Below are 19,100 nucleotides of genomic sequence, written 5' to 3'. Positions count from 1 at the left end.
CGTTTTAAAAACGCGATTTTAAAAAATATATATTTATCAAATATTTCAATACTTGATTAAAAAAATGAATTTATATTCTTGTTTTTAAGGGGAAGTTTTATCATTAATTCATTAAATGTCTAAAAAAGATGTAAAATAAAGATAAAAATAAAATTGTTTTTTTATAATGTCTGGATGGTTTCATCTTCAATAAAAAATTAAAAAAAAACAGGCTTAGTATTTTTTTATACAATAATTTTTAATCAATATTATTAATATGATTTTATTTAGCAATTATGTGTGCGCGCGCACTTGTATGTGTGTGGAAGCAACAAAAATGTAAATATATATACATATTGAGTTGGAGAGTGAATAAAAATTTATAATAAAATTTAGAATATAAAATTGGCTTAGAATATGCATCCGAAAGTTATTTCTTACTCGACTACTTATCGTACAATTAGGATTGCGCAAATCTGATTTTATTTTATCTTAAGACTATTTTAAAATATTTTATTTTTTGTAACAAATAGATATTCTCGAAGAGAATAAAAAACAATTATGCTCACTCGTATTAGTTCAAAGTTTTATGATAATTTCAAATCTTAGTATGATAATTATCAGTCAGTTAAAAGCTAAAACAATTTATTCATTCATTCTTTGCTGCTCTAGCAATAATTTTAATAAATTTAACAACTTTTTAGGCAATTAAAAAATACAAGGAGTAGGCAAATATAACAAAAATTTTTTAAATTGAAGTGTTCAAGTGATTGAAACATATGTAAAAGACCCAATTCGAGAATTTAAGGATTAAAATGGTCTAGAAATTTTAAAAAATATAAAAAAGAAAAGATTAAGCAAAATCTGTGTGTGATAAAATTGAGATATACGTTTTAAGCATTAAAAAGTTAAATCTTAAAAATTGGCATTCTCTACTTGTTGTAAAGTTTAAAATATATCAATGAAATATCGATGTTCTATTAAGTTATTGTATGGATGAGCAATTCTAATATCATATTATCATATTAAATATTATCAGATGCTTGTATGTAAAATTTGTTTAACATGAACAAATTATCAAAAATCCATTTAACGATTATGAAATCACTGTATATAAATTGTTATTTAAGTTGTCATTTAAGACTGAATAATTGTCTCGATGCGAGGAATTAATACTCATGTTATCTAATATCGGAAAAATAAAAATATATAAATACGCATTAAAAATCGAACTCTCTCTCTCTCTCTCTCTCTCTCTCTCTATATATATATATATATATATATATATACACACACATACACATGCATATATATATAAGACTAATAACAATACACTCTTAACACTTTCGCGACCACTAATTTGTAACTGTGAATTAATATAACTTTGATATCCACATATTCAACTTATTAAAATTCGCAATTGTATTTAATGTAAAATTATGTTCCCTACTCAATATAAATATACAAATTAAATGTTCGCATATAAAAAATTTTTATAATTTCAAGCAATTAAGCTTTTTAGCATTATTTCGTGTTTCTAGCTTTCGAAAAGAGTACGATAATGAGTAAAATAAATAATATTTCTGTTGGAGACCCTAAACAGTATAAATTATTTTACTTACGTAATATAAAGGGGCCGACATACAAAGGAGATGTTGCATAAATAGTAATTTATGCATAATTATACATCTATATAAAAATAAAACATATCCGAAATATTTACGTGTGGAAATTAGATTTTATTCATTTATATTAAACTTTATAAATACAAATAATAATAATAATAATAGAGCGTTATAAAATTTCTATAACGTCTGGTAATTAAAAACGGTCTGTCAGACCCCGCTTATACCGTTTAGGGTTTACATAAGTAGCTGCAATATTTATATAGTTTATTTTAAAGAAATTCATTATAGAATAAAACAACTAGTATTCGCACGTCGTCGCTATAAGTAACTTTCAAATTTTTAAAAATATTGTAATCCCATACATATATTATTCTCTAAATCGACATTACCATCCATACATCTTTTTTAATATTGCATTACAGCGAGAGTTAAAGATGCTTATAATAAAAGTACAATGTAGCACGTACAAATATTTTTATTATTTCAGCCTGCTCCTTAACGACGTAATGTTATTTTTAGCAAAAAAGTAATGGCGTACGAATACCTTTTTTTATTCCAGCTCTTGCCACTTAGCAACATAATTTTATACTTAGCAACAACACGAAGGCGTACGAATACTTCTTAATCGGTCCGGCACCAAACGACCAGTAATTTCCATTGAAAAATATGCGAGCGGTCGCGAAAGTGTCGACGAACAACGGTGAGCCGTTTTTAATAAATCCATCTCGATCTCCATCTTGATCTTCGATCAACGATCGACGACAGCGAGGAAAGCCGGTGACGGTGCGTATATGTATATATGTAAACGCCTCGTGAGGGTATCTCAGCGCGCGACAACGGGCTATTGTGTCATTTTTTTTTTCATCTTTTTTTTTATCCATAAGAAGTACGGGTTTACGTATAAAGAGACGCGTCATACAAGTGCCGTATAGTACCAAAAATGTTTTTAATGCGCGCGCATAATGCAGTCGGTTAGCTCTATCTACGCCTGCATCCGTGAAAGTCGCATCCGCGCATATCGATTCGTATAACGTTTTTCTCTCTCGCTCTCACTTTCATTCTCTCTCTCTCTCTCTCTCTCTTTCTTTCTTTCTTTCACTCCCTTTCTTTTTTTCCTGTCTGTCTGTGTACATAAGTGTATATAAGTATGTATGGATGTATATGTATGGATTCGTGAGCGTGTTACGTGTCACCGTTATCCGTGAGATCTGGCCGGGTTGGTCCGCGAACGAAATCATTCTCTCCGTAACGCCCATCTATTCTCATCATTCGTACGAGGATCGTCGAATCTCGGTTGTTCCGCACCGAAATATACTCTCATATATATATATTTATATATATAGTGTTTATATATAATTATTTATTTATATATTCATATATTTATTTATTTATTTATATGTGTATTTATGCTATAAAGTAGCTCAGAACTATACTCGAATCACTACTCGAACTCGCGGCGGCGATAGAACGCGTAACCGCAGCCGATGTTTTGCGTTTAAGCCAATTGCACGTAGAAAGAAACGTTTATTCGCCGAATATTCTTACTAAGTTGAAAGAAATTTCGCCTATCGAATGGATAATACAATACATTATTATATTAATACGATAATCTGATTAAAAAGGGCAAACTCCGTCGTATCTTTGAAATAGAAGATGCTGTAATACGTACTCGCTACATGTATCCTTGCTTAATCAACATTTGAACATTTAGCGAACAAACCGATCCTTTACAAGCTGCGTGAGAAGAAAAAGAATCTCCAATTGTTTCACAGTTCGTATGTACATGTCGATTCACAACAACGACGATCGATGTATCAACATACTCTTCAATTTCTGTTATTATCTTATTTCAATTTCCAGCCCCTAACTGGCTTTATTATACTTTTATTCTTTCCTTTTTAATCTGTTCCTAAGTATTTCTCTCTCTTTTTTTTTTTTACTTATATAACAATCTTCATTAAACTTCTTAATATCCTAGCATTTGTCTACCCCGTATTATCATCACATATCTTTATCACTAATAATTACGTCATTAACGATCGATATACAGGTGCGGTAATTAACAGGAGCAAGGCAAAATGGAAAGATGAATCGAGTGAATGTTCGCGGAGAAAACTCTAATGGGGATGGAGACATCCCCGTCGTCGTCATTATCGTGTTTAATTATACACCTAACTCCGGCGCGGTTTCACGGTTCCTCGTCCTCTGCAATATAAGCTCTACCCGTCGTCGATGCTATTCGCTGAGTTCGCCCGTCCGTCGTATTCTCATGTTCGACGGTGCAATAATATCGGTCTCTCTATGTCGCACGCGAGCGGCCCAACCGAGATTCACTTCCCATGAAGCATCATCAGTCCTCGATTATATTGTAGTATTATCGCGTCATCCTCGGATCGTCCCGGCGAGACTCGGTTAATCACCGTTCTCCTCTCCCCCCCCCCCTTCTCCATCCACTACTATTTCTTTTAGTTAATACAATATATACTTTATGTATGTATCGTAACAACCGATATCTCTCGCCAATCAGCACTCACACACTCGCGCTCATCGTTTTTCGCTCACACACGCACATTCTCACGCCTCTTGCTCGCTCCCTTCGCACGCGCGCGTTCGCGATTTTTTTTTTCTCTCGGTCTATATAATATAATCTTATAACGACACGCGTATGTGTATACACCTCTGTCTTCTCCGAGACGTAACGTGCGCGCGTGTATACACATACGCATCCATACTATATATATATATATGTATATATTTATACTTTATATTTATATATATATTTCTTCTGTATATATACTTTATGTTGCTTTTTATGTATACTTTATATATAACAATGTTTTTTTATGTTTATTTAAGGCCCAATACGTTCATTATGAAGGAAATAATCTGCAACAGAAAGGAGACGAATATACGGTTAAATAACGCTTGTACCTGGTTTGCTCCCTGTCGTAAGCACCGTATGAATCTATGAATATAGAACTATTCAGTCGATTGTGTATAATGTTCCTGACGTCGTCATCATCGTTATCGTCATCGTCGTCGTCGTCGAAGAATGCGTGTATTATAATCGCAGTTCGCCGAACGCCAGTAGATGATCTACGCGTGATCGGACAAAGTGTTAATAAATTAAGTCAGCCTTGTAATTTAAGATTCCCCTCACATTTAAAGAAATATCGAGACAAAAACAACTATTCAAATAGTTTACATCTAATTCGCTAATATATATTATGTATATTTTCAATTTTGAACCTATTATATATTATAATACGTAATATAGGAATTAAAAAAAATGCGTGATAAATAAAGTGTGTCGCTGATTCCATGACTACAAGAAAAAAATAAATAAAACAAAATTAAAATTCACAGATTGTAGCAGATACTATTCTCATTTCACTAACTACTTATTTATTATACATTAACAAACTATACTTATTATTTATTATGCACTTCTTTTAATCGTGAAAGACACAATAATATCATATTTAATGCCAAAACTTAAAAATTCATTATAAACTTTATATAAACGCGTATTCTATTTAACGACAATAAAGAGAACCGCATACATTTGTTTTATTTTTAATCGCCTAAAATCTACTTCGAAAGAAGTATATACGCTTAAAATTTGTTATTATGTCTCATTTCTCGACAAAATCATCTCTCGTGTGGCGTGCAATATATTTTCAAATTTTCTTCATTTTATTAAATAGAGAAATTCTCTATAACTTGAAAATTAGATTACAAAGTTCTTCCATTTGTAATAAAAATTCTCAAAGTATCTGTCAACGATTAGCGAGGCCATGTACCAGCGTTCCAATCATCTCGATGTATTTACTTCTTCACGTGATTCTTCGCGTATTACTTTCCTAGATTTACCTTAAGCGTGTTTAGCTTGACATTTCCTAGGAAGAATCATTCGAGTGAGAATATACAACCAATTAGGTTGTCTTTCAAGAGAGGCATCATTCGATATTTTTATCTAAGACGATCCATCGTGACATACATTTAAAAGCCTACCGGACATTCAGTTTGATTAAGACTAATTTGTACGATAATATCATTTTCTATGATTGGCATAATGAATAAAGTAATTTAACATAATTTTATTATGCAAGCAAGAAATACAAAACGTTCTAAAAAGATATCACAATCGCAGAGATAAGAATGGTTTTCAATTATATTTTTTAAAAATACTCTAGATTAAATGCAAACTATCTTGTTCATTTATAAATTTTATAAAAATTAATTTTAATAAAAGAAATTAAACTTGATATATATTAATATATAAATTAAGAGAATATATTAATTAAGTTTTGCAGATAAATGCAGGAAAAACTTGATTGATAAGATAAAAAAATGTTCTATCAATATACATTTCTTTGGAACATCCTGTAACTTGTAATCCAATCATTTATTATGAAACGTCCACACTTTCATCGACATTAAAACAAACGTATCCTGCGTAGCTCTTATAGTTATGCATGCTTATAAATTATCCACAATTTTCGAATTCGGACACGTTAATACTTCGTCATTATAAACGTCAAACATCTTAAAGTACATATAGACGCATAAGTTTAACATAGTAATTAAAATTGAGGCAAAGTCTAACGTTAACAAATAAATTAGCGTATATTACGGTTAATAGGATGTTATCCGGTAGGCTGATCGGTTGAAATTCGAGCCTGGTTTAGAGCGATCGCGGATGAAAGGGATTGTGGAGAATGAATCAGATTCAGATAAAAAATTTATATTTTCGAGAAAGAATCACAAACAATACAATATAATTTAATATTCAAAAAAGGTTGATGGAATAGATTGATATAAAGTTAATAAAAAATTAATTGATTTTGTATACAATTCTTTTATTAAATTCTGATTCAACAACAATCATATTCATCCGTCATTATCATACTTTCATTTCTCATTCAGGACGTCCAATATTGTTTAAAATCTAACATTTGCAAAAAAATATTTAATCTATAGAAAATTGATGTACGATAAACTGTGAAAGTCAACTAGTTAATAAATCATATTTTATCACTTTCTGAAGAATCAAAGACTTAAGGACGTTTCAGAAGGAGAAACAGAATCAATCTGCTTTCGAATCAGATTGTTGGTAACCGTATAAGCATATTTACAAATTATTTTCTTATTTATCAGTTTAAACCCTTTTAACGGCAGCATTTATCTCATTTACGGTTTGCGGTTCATTACGCCGTAAGCAGCAATAAGTTATTTGAATTATGGTTAAACTATGACATAAATTATAATCACTTGTATTATACAAAATAATATTTATAACTGATCACGTTTTATACTTTTTTCACAATATATAACTTTACAAACATGATAAATTTAACTGAGAATTTTTTATATCTTTTGTATGAATACAATGAAATAGTAAATAAATATAATTTACCGCGATTAAAGGGTTAAACTATGTATATTACGTATTGTTTATTACGTCATATCCATTATATAGATTGAGTTAAAATATTATTAAAAAATTTATATAATCGGGAGTTTTTTTTACGTTTGTTATGTTCTAAAGATTCTTTTTCTCTTCTTTGCAATTTAAACAATAAAAAAGATCTCTTATATACAATACTAACGATGTAAGGCTCCCGAATATTCAACATGTTGATACTCGGACAAGCGATTATGTAAAAAACGATATCAAGCAACTTTTATATATGTAATGAAAAAGTATATTGATAGTTTAAAATTTTACCTTTTTTGTTGTGTGTACATAACAATGTATTAAGAATAAATATTTTACGTACTACATATCAATTTTAAAAAAATTAAAATGCTAATTTTTAACAAAAAAAAAACATTTACATTCTTTTGTATGTTTCTTATATACCTTATATATGTATAATATTAAATCATAATAAATTTAAAAAATTTCAACAAATCATAATATTATTTTATGTGTAAAATGTATTTTTAATTATTTTTTTGTATCCCTTAATCTGCAGCATAATTTTACTTAACTAAATAAATATAACATGAAAGAAATATAGAAAATAGAAACAATTTCCCTCTATATCGCGCATCTCTTTGTTGAAGTACATGATTTCCTTCTTGAAATAACATTCAGATAGTTTTTATTTATCTTCGTCATATGGGTGATTATATTATAATTTCTCAAGTACAAGCCCGCTTGTATTTTAATAAAACTTTATTTAAACTTAATTTTGATAAAATAAAAAACATATTCTTGTCAATATCACGCAAATAAAAAAATAATTTACTTGAAGTTCGGTTATCTCGAGGCGCTATATTGGTTATGTGACGACATATTACTTGTTATGTACATATAGTTTTATTTTTTAGTTTACCCTTAAGAGCATAATAATTTCATAATCTTGTAAATACGAATTCTATAAAATATGTGGCAAACTGAAACATTTATCCGATCTGTTACACAGAAGAGTAAAATAATTTCTGAAATAATGTAGCAATTTTTAACAGCTAATAAATGTACTATTTCAGGAATTATGTATTAATTCAGAAATTATTTTACATCTCTACGTGACATATCGAATAGATATTTCAGTTTGCCGTATATTTTATAAAAATTTTAGGATTACGAATTACATTTTGTTTTTAAGAGAATACTAAAATAGTATACATAGCAATTAATCTGATGCCACGAGAGAGCCAAGCTTTAAAAGCAACAAAATTTTGTCGATTACAAATTCAAATATATATAACAATTTCTATATTTGAAACATCTATAATAACGCATAAAAGGATCTGGTAAAAAATTATTTATGCACGAATATACGAATACATACATATAAACACACATATATATAGCCGTATATGTATATATATATATATATATATATAGTACCCAAACAACATTACATCCAAAATGCAGACATAAGACATTTTGAAGACGTCTTATATGTCTGCATTTTAAAAATAATGTCTGTATAGATAATAAAAAAAGAATTATTATTATATATATGTTTACACATGTTTGCATATTTATGTGTATTTATATACATTAATATGTATTTGTGCATAAATAATTTTTTACAGGGAATACATTCGTAAATCTTTATTCAGATTTTAAAACACTTGTATAGCTTTATGTACTTAAAAAACTTTCATAACAATAATTTATAACTATCAATATCAAAAAATTTTACATTTCTAATCATTAATTTTAAAATTATTAAAATTTTTATTTTGTGCGTTAAATTTATCACTTTTATGTATTTTATCAAACAAAACAACGTTAAATAATTTTAAATTATTTCAAATAAATGTCTAATTTAATTTTTCTAAAAACTATAGTTCGTATTCTCTCATTTTATATGTTGATATTTAAATGCTATCTATTTATCTAACATAAGGACCATGTTCATTGTGTAATTACGAGTTGAGAACTGTAAAACCACACTTAATGTTAAGTGTAAAATGTGATTGCGACTTCACCTTAAATTGCGGAATCCAGATAAGCATTCTGACATCGTTCCTCACTTCTCCGAGTACCTGTCCTTAATAAATCGTCTTAAAAATAGTCGTCTTAAAAGAGTTAAAAGCACGAATCTCCGATCCTCATACTCGCGAAGCTAACGTAACGTAAACGATTGCCATAATTCGCATTGCTTCTGTCCCTTTGTTCTCGATACAGGCAATGACCTCTTTTTCAATCATTTCGCGTCGACACGATCGATCGATCTGTTGACACTCATGTTACCTCGTCTTTCGTCATCGAGATCGTTCTCATCCGAGCCGGCTCGCGGATTCTTCCTAGGAAGCGTCGCCACTTCCGGTTCCCCGGGCCATGAGATCGTCGAGTATCTCTCTTCCGGGACGGTCGGACTCACCTTGACCGAGCAAGGTTCGAGACGCTATTCGCGCTCCTGTCTGCTCGGCAGCGCCGGGACGACGTTCCGCGCCGTGTCGCTCGTTCAGCTATCGACGCTGAAGAGCTCCTTGTGAAGGGCCGGGAACTCGAGGTGCGGTTGCGACCGCTTGAACTTCGCTAGCGCGTCCATGTGCAGCAGCGAGATCTCCCGTAGCTGCGGTATCTTCGCAAGAATTGCGTCACATACGGTCACATCGCCCTTAATCGGCGTCACATGGTTCCGATCTAGTTCTGACCTCAACGCTCTGATCACCGCCTGCGACAGCCTATTGATGTCTCCCAGGCACTTCAGTCCCGGTCGATCTGTGTGAGGTATCATAAATCAGTCAACTACGTTATGCTTAAATAACAGCGAAGGTAAAAATATGAGATATTTCTTTTCTCTTATTAATTTTTTTTAATCTATACATAATTCAACTTTACAGACATTTTATCAGAAAAACGCGTTTGCTATAAATCAAATATTTCTATAATTATCTGAAAATAAACAATTTTCTTTCAGTTTTAATAAAATGAATAATAAATGTTGTTAAAATAAAGTACATAATGAAATATGTATATATATTTTATACGTAATACATCATACTTACCCGCTAAACACAAACTAACAATAATATTACGTCAATATTATAATTTTCCTCTTAGTTAGCTATGTAAATGTAATAAAACAAATTTTTCTTATTTTTATATGCGAATTAGTATTTTTATATACGAATTAGAATTCTCTTTTCATAAATACTCAGAAAATCTATATTTTTCTCAAAATTGTTTATATATGCAAATTCTAAAATATTTTAAGGTTTATACTAAAAATCCGAGAAATTTTCTAAAAAGTTCTAACAGTTTTTTTATACAAATCTTAGAATATTTCAAAATTCACATATATGAAAAAAATCTAAGAAAAAATAAAGACATTCTAAGTATTTCTAAAATGTATTACAATTCATATAAAAATTCGTGTTACATATAACAATTTTATTGTTGAATAAGATATTGTAACACATTAATGTAAACCCAAGAAATAAGCTGATGTTATTTGTCATCACTTTATCGTTAAAATAACGTTGTTAAAATAACGTCTTTGATAATATTTTGACGTCATGCGGCAGCTTGTTTCTTGAAAAAATGTTACCGTTAGTTTGTATTCAGCAGGTACTGAGGCATACTTAAGCGCGAACATTGAAACATTATCATTTTAAACTTATAATAATAATAATATATGTACGCAGATATTTTTTTCATTACAATTTCAGGAATATTTATGTAGCAGATTTTGTGAAACACTATATATTCGTGCCACTCACCAGGGCTAAGTAGAACAGCCGCGCTATAGAGCGCCAACTCGGTTTCAGTGAGCTTCAGTTCGGCGATGCTTCTGGCCAGCTCGAATACGCAGGAAACAAGCTTCATTTCCGCCGTATCCGTCGTATAAAATGCCTCCTGCGGTAGCAAGGTGTCGCCGTATAGGACGCAGTTTTGCTGGAGATCGAGGTACCTGCTCATTCGTAGCACAGCCAACTCGAAGGAACCTATTACATTTCAGCAGGATATTAGCATTGATATTTCAACTACGCTATTCATTTTTACTTATGTAAATCCTTCATAAAACTGACGAACATTGTTCTCATTATTCTAACGTAACAAGAAATTATTACGTATCCAAAAGTATGATAACTTAATATTAACTTAATATATTAAGTGATCAATCTCATTGTACTATTAAGATATGTCAAATAATCATTTCTATAGATCGTCACTGTTCCTACTCAATATGTCGTTAATTTAATTAAAGTAATAAAGTTAAATAATTTAACTTGAAAAAATGTATTTAACTAAAATTTCTAAAATTAAAATTATGGTATGTGTGTGTGTGTGTGTGTGTGTGTGTGTGTATGTGTGTGTGTGTGTGTGTGTGTGTGCGTGTGCGTGTGTAAGAGAGAAATAAATGTGTAAAATTTGCAATAAATCCATCAAGCAGTTCTCTTGAAAAATTTTTCCGCAATTTCGAAAACATTTTAAGAAATAAAGTTTTAAAGACTTACAATGCTCTTTTATTTAACATTCATACTAATGTTTATTACATTATTCAAACATTAAATTTTCAAAAATGCAAAAAATAAATTTTTGATTCTTTTTATTTTAATAAGACTAATCCTTTAACACACTTAAAGAAAACTGCAATAACAAATCTTCTAAAATTTTTTAATTTTTCCAATAATAAAATAAATAAAAAATTAGATTTCTTCAGTAATTAGAAAAATTAAATAGTTAGGAAAGTAAAATCACATTAGTGACTGCGTGAAGTACGTAGGTATAATGCAGTTGCGCTTACCTGTTCCACTTAGAAATTAAAAATAGAATAATTAATCTTGAGATTAAATTTTTTAAATTTGTGATCAAATCACGCGCGCACGAGCACGCAAAAGAGCAATATTATAGTTTTATCGCTGATATAAACGGGAAATGGTGCTTATGCCAACGCAGTTACATACCGGCCTTTAATAAAACAATCTGGTCGTCCTGCGAGAGCTTCATGAATCCAGGGACCATTTTGGCAAATTCGATGATCTGCTGGATTACGGTGGTCAACTTTTGGGCGCATTCCAACCAGAGTTGTTCATGTGCCATGTTCTTATAGTAGATCATTCTGGTGATGTCGGTGGGCTTCCGGAAGGATTCCTGGATTTGGTCCGTCGATACCAGGCATGTCCTTGCGTGCGCGTCCGCTATCGTTTTCGAGAGAAGCTCGCTGATTTGTGCCGGATCTGCGAAAGTTCGGCGGATTTTCCGTTCGTAAAGTTCCTTTCATGATCGATGTATACATTTAATAAATAATAACAAAATAAAAAAGATAAGAGAGTTTATTCGGCAACCCAAGAAAATTTTTTTAATTTTAAGTACAGCAAATGTACAATTGTACGATTCATATTAATCTTTTTATTCATTATAATTATCTTTATAGAATTACTCTATAGATTGTTTTTTTTAATTATTAAAGAATTATACATTCTTGTATTTATCATATAAGAGTTTTGTTTCTTATTAAAATATATGATGTACAAGGACTTTTAAATAGAGTCATAATACAATAATGAAAAAAAAATAATTTGAACGGATTTATTGGGTGGATTATTACGTTACAAAAAGACAGATGGTTCAAAATGTGTTTGTGTGCAATAAAATTTTGTTATATTATAATACTTGTATATGATGTATATTGATTAATAATTAAAAAACTAAAAATGATATAAGCACATACAAACATACACATACAGGGTGTTCGCTAATTATGACAGCGCTCGTGTGCAGATAGAGCGGACTAAAATAATTTGCGAATCGAAAAGTTCTGTACCATTTTATAATTTTTGCAACAATTATAACGAGATATTAATTCAAATCAAAATAATAAAATTTTAGATGTATTAATATTTTAGAGATATTAATTACTAAAGATTGTTGAATAAACAGGTAAAATCGACACATAAGATATTTTTCAAAGTTCTTTATGAAATATCTTAAAAATGTTTCTTAAAGAACTCTTGAAGATAACTTAAAATTGTCTTATGCGTCGATTTTAGATATTTTTCTCATTGGATAACTTAATAAAAATTGGAAGAATTGCAAAATTAAAGAACGCTCTGTGTGTGTATATTGTATATAGATATATACATACAAACATATATACATATATAGGTGTATAATAAGATATTTAAGACAAAACCTTGTATAGTTAACGCAAAAAGATATATTTTAATATATTATATATTATGGATTAAATAACGAAATTTTTAATAAAATGAATAAAGAAGGACTACGAGAGCCAGAAACAACAGATTTGAAATGTAATTGAGATACAAATTGAAAATAATAAAAAAACAGCTGCGCTATACAAGATTTACAGACGTTTCGATTCCGATTGGGTCATTTTCAATGTTAAATATAATATTTAAAAAATAATAAATGTAATTATAATATAAAAACTGTTTTTTTTTATTTTGTTTTTAAAGAGGTATATTTACTTATATATAATACATATTTTTTCATAATAAATTAAAAAACCATCTTCAAACAAGAAATGCAGACAAAAAATAAATGCAAAAAGGATTAAATGAATTTTATGTATTGTACAATTGCGTGGAATGTAAAACTACTAAAAGCAGAAATGTATAGAATTCCATGAAAAAGTTTCTAACGTTTATAAATTATTTACGTATAACATCGTACAGAGAAGATTGAAAATGAATTGATATACAAAGATTAATAAATGCTAGATTCTACAATTTATTAGGAAATGCAATTGTGAAAGATAAAGCGTGAAGAAAAATAATATTTTATAATTAAATATAAAGTAAATTAACCACTTAAAATAACATGCGTAATGCAACATTCAACTTTTGAGGTGAAGTTTTAGAGGACCAACATTTTACCAACATTTGTAATTAAATACACTAAAACGTTTATAATAATTTTATCGCGTCAGCAAGTACATAACGTCATATCTTGTAACATAAAAGAGCAAGTAATTTCCATTTTTGAATAACTCTTTATGAATTTTTCATGAGGCTGGACTAGTTTTATGTTGATTAATGAATTTCGTTGGCAAATCACGTCAAGATTCCATATTATAACATAATAGTTTTACCTCATCATTATCTTAAATTATTTTAAGACATTACGGTATAATCCTTTCAATCATAATAATTCATTTATTGAGAAAAAAATGTGTATGTATATATTTATGAGAGTCTAGTACTATTTTATGAATTATAAATTACAAAGATGTAAAACAAAATATTATCAAAAATATAAAAATTTCGCAGGTTGTTTCATCATTATATTTGAATATCTATGTAAACTTTAACCACAATTCTTTTATTGGTATAACTTATTTAACTAATTTTTTGTTTAATATTTGTGCAAAAGTTTATTTGGTAACTCTTATTTGTTTAAAAATCATTGACTTAATTGTAGAAAAATATGATTATTTTCTACAGAACCGTTATAAATCAAATTATTTGTTTTGTCTTTTGCAGTTGATTTCGTGGCATATTCACAAGCTATATCATCCACAATTATTTGAATGATATTGACTTATTTTTGCATATAATGTATAGCAAAGATGTCTAATCTTTGACCGATATTCACATAGTCAAATCTCATATTTAAAACTGTCCTAAGTACAGTCTTAAGCTGTCATCAATCAATCAAGAGAGCCGTATAATATATTTAAAAATGGACTGAATACCGCTCTTGATCTCTTTTTAATCAATTAATCACAATATCTTAGAAAGAAATTTATCGTAATATATTTCCTGCAAACTTTTGTTGATCCTCTGGGGCTATTCTGCATGGAATCAAGCGAATGAGTCAAGGGATGAGGACATGCAAAGGGACACAAACGTAACCTCACATCTCATCGCATGGGACATACTGGGCAGACTCGGCACTTCGTCATCTTCAGATGGATTGCTGACCCTCTGCTGTTGTCCGCTAAGGAAGGTCGTCGAGTCAACCATCGTGTACGAGCCATGGCCCAGGCCGGCGAGCTCGACGGTGGTCTCCTGTTTCACGGCGACGATTCCGCCGCCGCTCAGGGAGCCGCTGCCACCGCCACCGCCTCCGCCCCCGGCAGTCCCGCCGGCGGCCGCGGTAGAACCGCTACCACCGCTACTATTACCATTACCGCTACCAGTACCGCCACCACCATTACCACCACCACCACTACCGCCGCCACCGCCTCCTCCTCCGCCACCCCCTGTGCCGTTCCCGGTCGTCGATGCGGACAGAGACTTCCCTGATGTGCCGAAAAGTCAAAGTTCACGAGGGCTTGAATTGGTCTCGAGGGTTGAATCGCGAATAGGTCTAAATATTTCAGTTCTCTGAATGAGTTCTATATAGGGCGTACTTTGCTATGGCCTAGACAAATTAGGATGTGTGCACGTATGTGTGCGTGTGTAAACGAGTATCTCTTGTTTCCCTTTTCGAAATATAGCATAAAGTATATCTTTTTTTCTTTTTATTCAAATATAAAACTGTGAAAAGTACATAAAATATACATATACTTTTCCAAAGATAACTTCTCTTATAAAAATTTAATATTTGTACTAACCAATTAATCAATTATTCTAAATATTTTAGTATTCTCTTAACAGTACTTTTTTTGATACTTTTTAAAAATAAGTAATTAATTATGTCCAGTATTAATATTAAATTTCTTTAACAATCTTGTATAAGATCTTTATATGAGAGAAAAGAATATCGTTCTCAAGGGAAAAATGTGTCAAACTTTTTCAAAAGTTAATTGTTCAGTCGAAAAATTTTGCTTATTAAGTAATCCAAGATAGTTTCAATATTAAATTCACTGTAGATTTTATTTAAGTAATCACTAAAAAATGAATTTAACTGAATACTTTTCTTCTAATAATTAATCAGACACTTTATATAAACGAACTATATATAACGGAATCGAATTGAAACTATTACCAAAGCGTCTATAAAAATCAACATAAAATGGTTCAATTAAAACTTGGAACAAGTGCGTAATAAATAAAATGATAAGTTTACTACAACAAATGTCATTAGTAGAATTTTGTGCAATGAAAAACGTGACAAAAAGTTTAAATTTTGTAATAATATTTTCCCTCAGCAAGACTAAATACATTCTATTTTGTGCAACAATCAACAATTTTAAAAATTGAAATAAATTTGTTACATTATATAAATAATCTACAATTTTAAACTTGTATTTGATACATGTAGAATTTTTTTGACTAAATCATGAAGAAAAACAAATTTAATTATTTAATTATGATCATCATTTAATCATAAATATGTATAAAACTAATTTGTAAATAATAAACATATGTTTTCAAATAGCTATTTTTTTAAATAGTTTTTATAAATTTTTTTATAAATAAAATTAGAAAAATAAGACCTTTTTTTAAACGTTGTCGTGATAATAGTCTCCTCAAAATTTCTTCTTAAAAAGAATTCTTTTTTCTGAGAATGTTTGTATATATATGTGTGTGTTTTACTCAACAGTGTATAATAAACATCATCAGCCAATTATACGATGCATCATTGATCTACTCCGCTCCTACGCAAAGTTTCACTATGTATTGAATCGAAGTCAGTCTTGATCAATCTTAGTAAAACTATATATTGCAAGCTGATTAAATCCAAGTCAACTCGAAAACGAACGCAATCAATTTTGTGGTCAGAAATACAAAACGTAATTCCTAGTACATAAGTACCACACGAATATGTTAATAAAGTATATATCTATCATAAATAAATTATATATTATAAATCAATATGTAACAAAATATTAAAAGAAAATCTATATAAAGATCAATAAAATCAGTATCAATAAAGAAAATAATTAATACAGAATAATCTTAATTTTCATTACAATATGTATATACACAGTTTAGTTCAAATTATATTTTTTATAATTTTTTATAATATGTAACTTCTTATACGATCACATACTTATAAAAAAAATCTTCGTGCAAATTATTATGGTTTATACAAATACGAATAAATTAGAAAGATTGCTTTGGTATATTTTTGTTAAATTAACGGAAATATATATAACATAAAAGTAAAAATAATATTAAAAAGTTACGTTTGAAAACTAATATTTTTTACAAATATAATAATTAAAAGATTAAGTTTAAGTAAAAACGTATATATACATCTACATATATTATGTATGAATGTAAATTATAACAATAATTACGAAGAAAACATTTGTGTCGATATTACAGAAATCATCGCGCAACAGACAACGAAGAATATTTGTGGTTTTACCTGAGAAATCATTATCGATGACAAGGACGTGAGATGGAAGGAACTCTACTGACATTAAAGACGCGAACGCAATTAACTCTGGGTTAATGACAGTGCTCCGGAAAGCATTTAGCGTGCCGGTTACGAAGCGAGAACTTAACACAGTTGCGCTTAGAAGATTACAATTCTAATTTAGTGGGTACTTATTAAAATGATCTCTTACGTAATGCTTTCGTACCAATTTTATCTTTTGCATAATCCGATTTTATTACATCGAGATAAATTTATGCTAATAAAAACATTTATGTGGAGAAATATGAAAGAATTATGTTAAATTTTACAAAAATTATCGTTGTTAATTTTATTATTTTATTGCAATTTTTATCGTTTCAAATAAAATTTTTATGTCTATCTGAAATAAATCAAAATGCAAAAGATTATACATGTCAAGAAAATGAGAATAATTCTATATTTACTGTGAACCTTTTAATGAAATTTTTTAATTAAAAATTTATAATTTATTTAAACATATTTTTGTTACTAAAAAGATTTGTTCGCACAATACAAAACATTGAATTATGCAGCGCATTTTATAACTATTGTCGCTCATTTCTTTCTCTCTTTTTCTCCACAAGTTTTTTGAATAACTTAGAATACATTTTTTCTTAATGGAAATTTGATTGGACGTTTGTTTTCTCATAACTTTTTACAACTTTTCTCATTAAATATCTTAGTAACTAAGCCCAAATTTAAGATCTTTTGAAATAAAGTTTAATTGAGAGAAACCAAGTTAAAAAAACAAATTATCGTTATTATTAAATAAAATTAAATAAAATTTTTTAATTTTTAATATATATATCTATATTTATTTCGCTATTTATTTGTAGTTGAAAAAATGACAATAATTTTGAGGAACTATTTACAAACCTATTTTGTGCTATATACAAATTTGCTTTCTCGATCTTATATTATCTCTTGGCAATAAAGATAAATTAATTTTAGATTTATTATGGAGTTCTCTCTCACTCTCTGTCTTTCTCTCTGCTTTCTATATTACATGTCTCATCAATCAATCAATGTATCACGATATGATCTCAATGATCTCGTGCTTACGTATCACGCCAGGATTAATGAGTCGATGTGTACCAGGAATTGCGAATAAAGCACTACTTACCAGTAGTGACCACACTGGGAAGTACTCCGGTTGCAGTGACGGCCGAGGGTGTGTCGGGCGCGACGGTATCTGCGACCTGCGTCTGCGTCGGTCTGGGGTCGTAGGTCGTCGTGCTGTCGACGTAGTCGGCGCTAAGCTCATAATTCGTCATCGCCTGGTGATTGTAATTCGTGTAACTGCCGGGACCTGACGATGTGTATTCGCTACCACCGTACGTGTATCTGTCGAGGACAAATGATAGGTCCACGTGAGTCGCGTTCATTCACAAAAAGCGCGAGTTACGGGGATCCTAAAGTGAATTTGCTTTACTACTAATTTTTTCAAACAAGTATTTTTTTAATTGCCTTTACAGATTTTAAAAAATCCTTCTTTATAATTAAAATCTAAACACTAACGTAATCCAAATTGGGGTGACTTTATACCAAAAACGAAAAAAGTTGGAAAATTGCAGTTTTGTTACCGATTTTTAACGTCGACTCGGAATAACGTTTGCTTTTATAAATCTTGCATACTAGTATCTATATCTAATTCTAAGTACTCTCATCAATATTATTTGTTCGTGTAATCTCTAGTCCAAACCAAGATTGTTTTATACGTATAAAGTATAAAAGTCGTATATATATATATATATATATATATT

General features: G+C 29.7%; 1 protein-coding gene across 3 annotated transcripts in view; it reads right to left on the bottom strand.

Annotated features, from left to right (window-relative positions):
• Positions 1 to 4,397: 4,397 nt before the first annotated feature.
• The window catches only part of Hr3 (nuclear hormone receptor 3 ROR-beta), a 93,286-nt gene continuing 78,583 nt past the window's right edge, over positions 4,398 to 19,100 (bottom strand). For 2 of the 3 annotated variants that reach the window (XM_018543734.1, XM_018543741.1), the window contains 6 exons: positions 18,461 to 18,681; positions 14,906 to 15,289; positions 11,988 to 12,260; positions 10,800 to 11,024; positions 9,455 to 9,798; positions 4,398 to 4,493 (listed from right to left, as the gene is read on the bottom strand). In XM_018543734.1, coding sequence (XP_018399236.1) covers positions 9,539 to 9,798; positions 10,800 to 11,024; positions 11,988 to 12,260; positions 14,906 to 15,289; positions 18,461 to 18,681 — 1,363 coding nt within the window. In that variant the 3' untranslated portion in view covers positions 4,398 to 4,493; positions 9,455 to 9,538. The remainder of the gene's footprint in view (positions 4,494 to 9,454; positions 9,799 to 10,799; positions 11,025 to 11,987; positions 12,261 to 14,905; positions 15,290 to 18,460; positions 18,682 to 19,100) is intronic. The other variant, XM_018543750.1, reaches the window with a different exon arrangement.

The sequence above is a fragment of the Cyphomyrmex costatus genome, unplaced genomic scaffold (assembly GCF_001594065.2).
Source record: "Cyphomyrmex costatus isolate MS0001 unplaced genomic scaffold, Ccosl1.0 scaffold112, whole genome shotgun sequence".
In the NCBI taxonomy this organism is placed as follows: Eukaryota; Metazoa; Arthropoda; class Insecta; order Hymenoptera; family Formicidae; genus Cyphomyrmex; species Cyphomyrmex costatus.
Note: the sequence above shows the minus strand (reverse complement) of the source record. Positions and strands in the feature narration are given on the sequence as shown.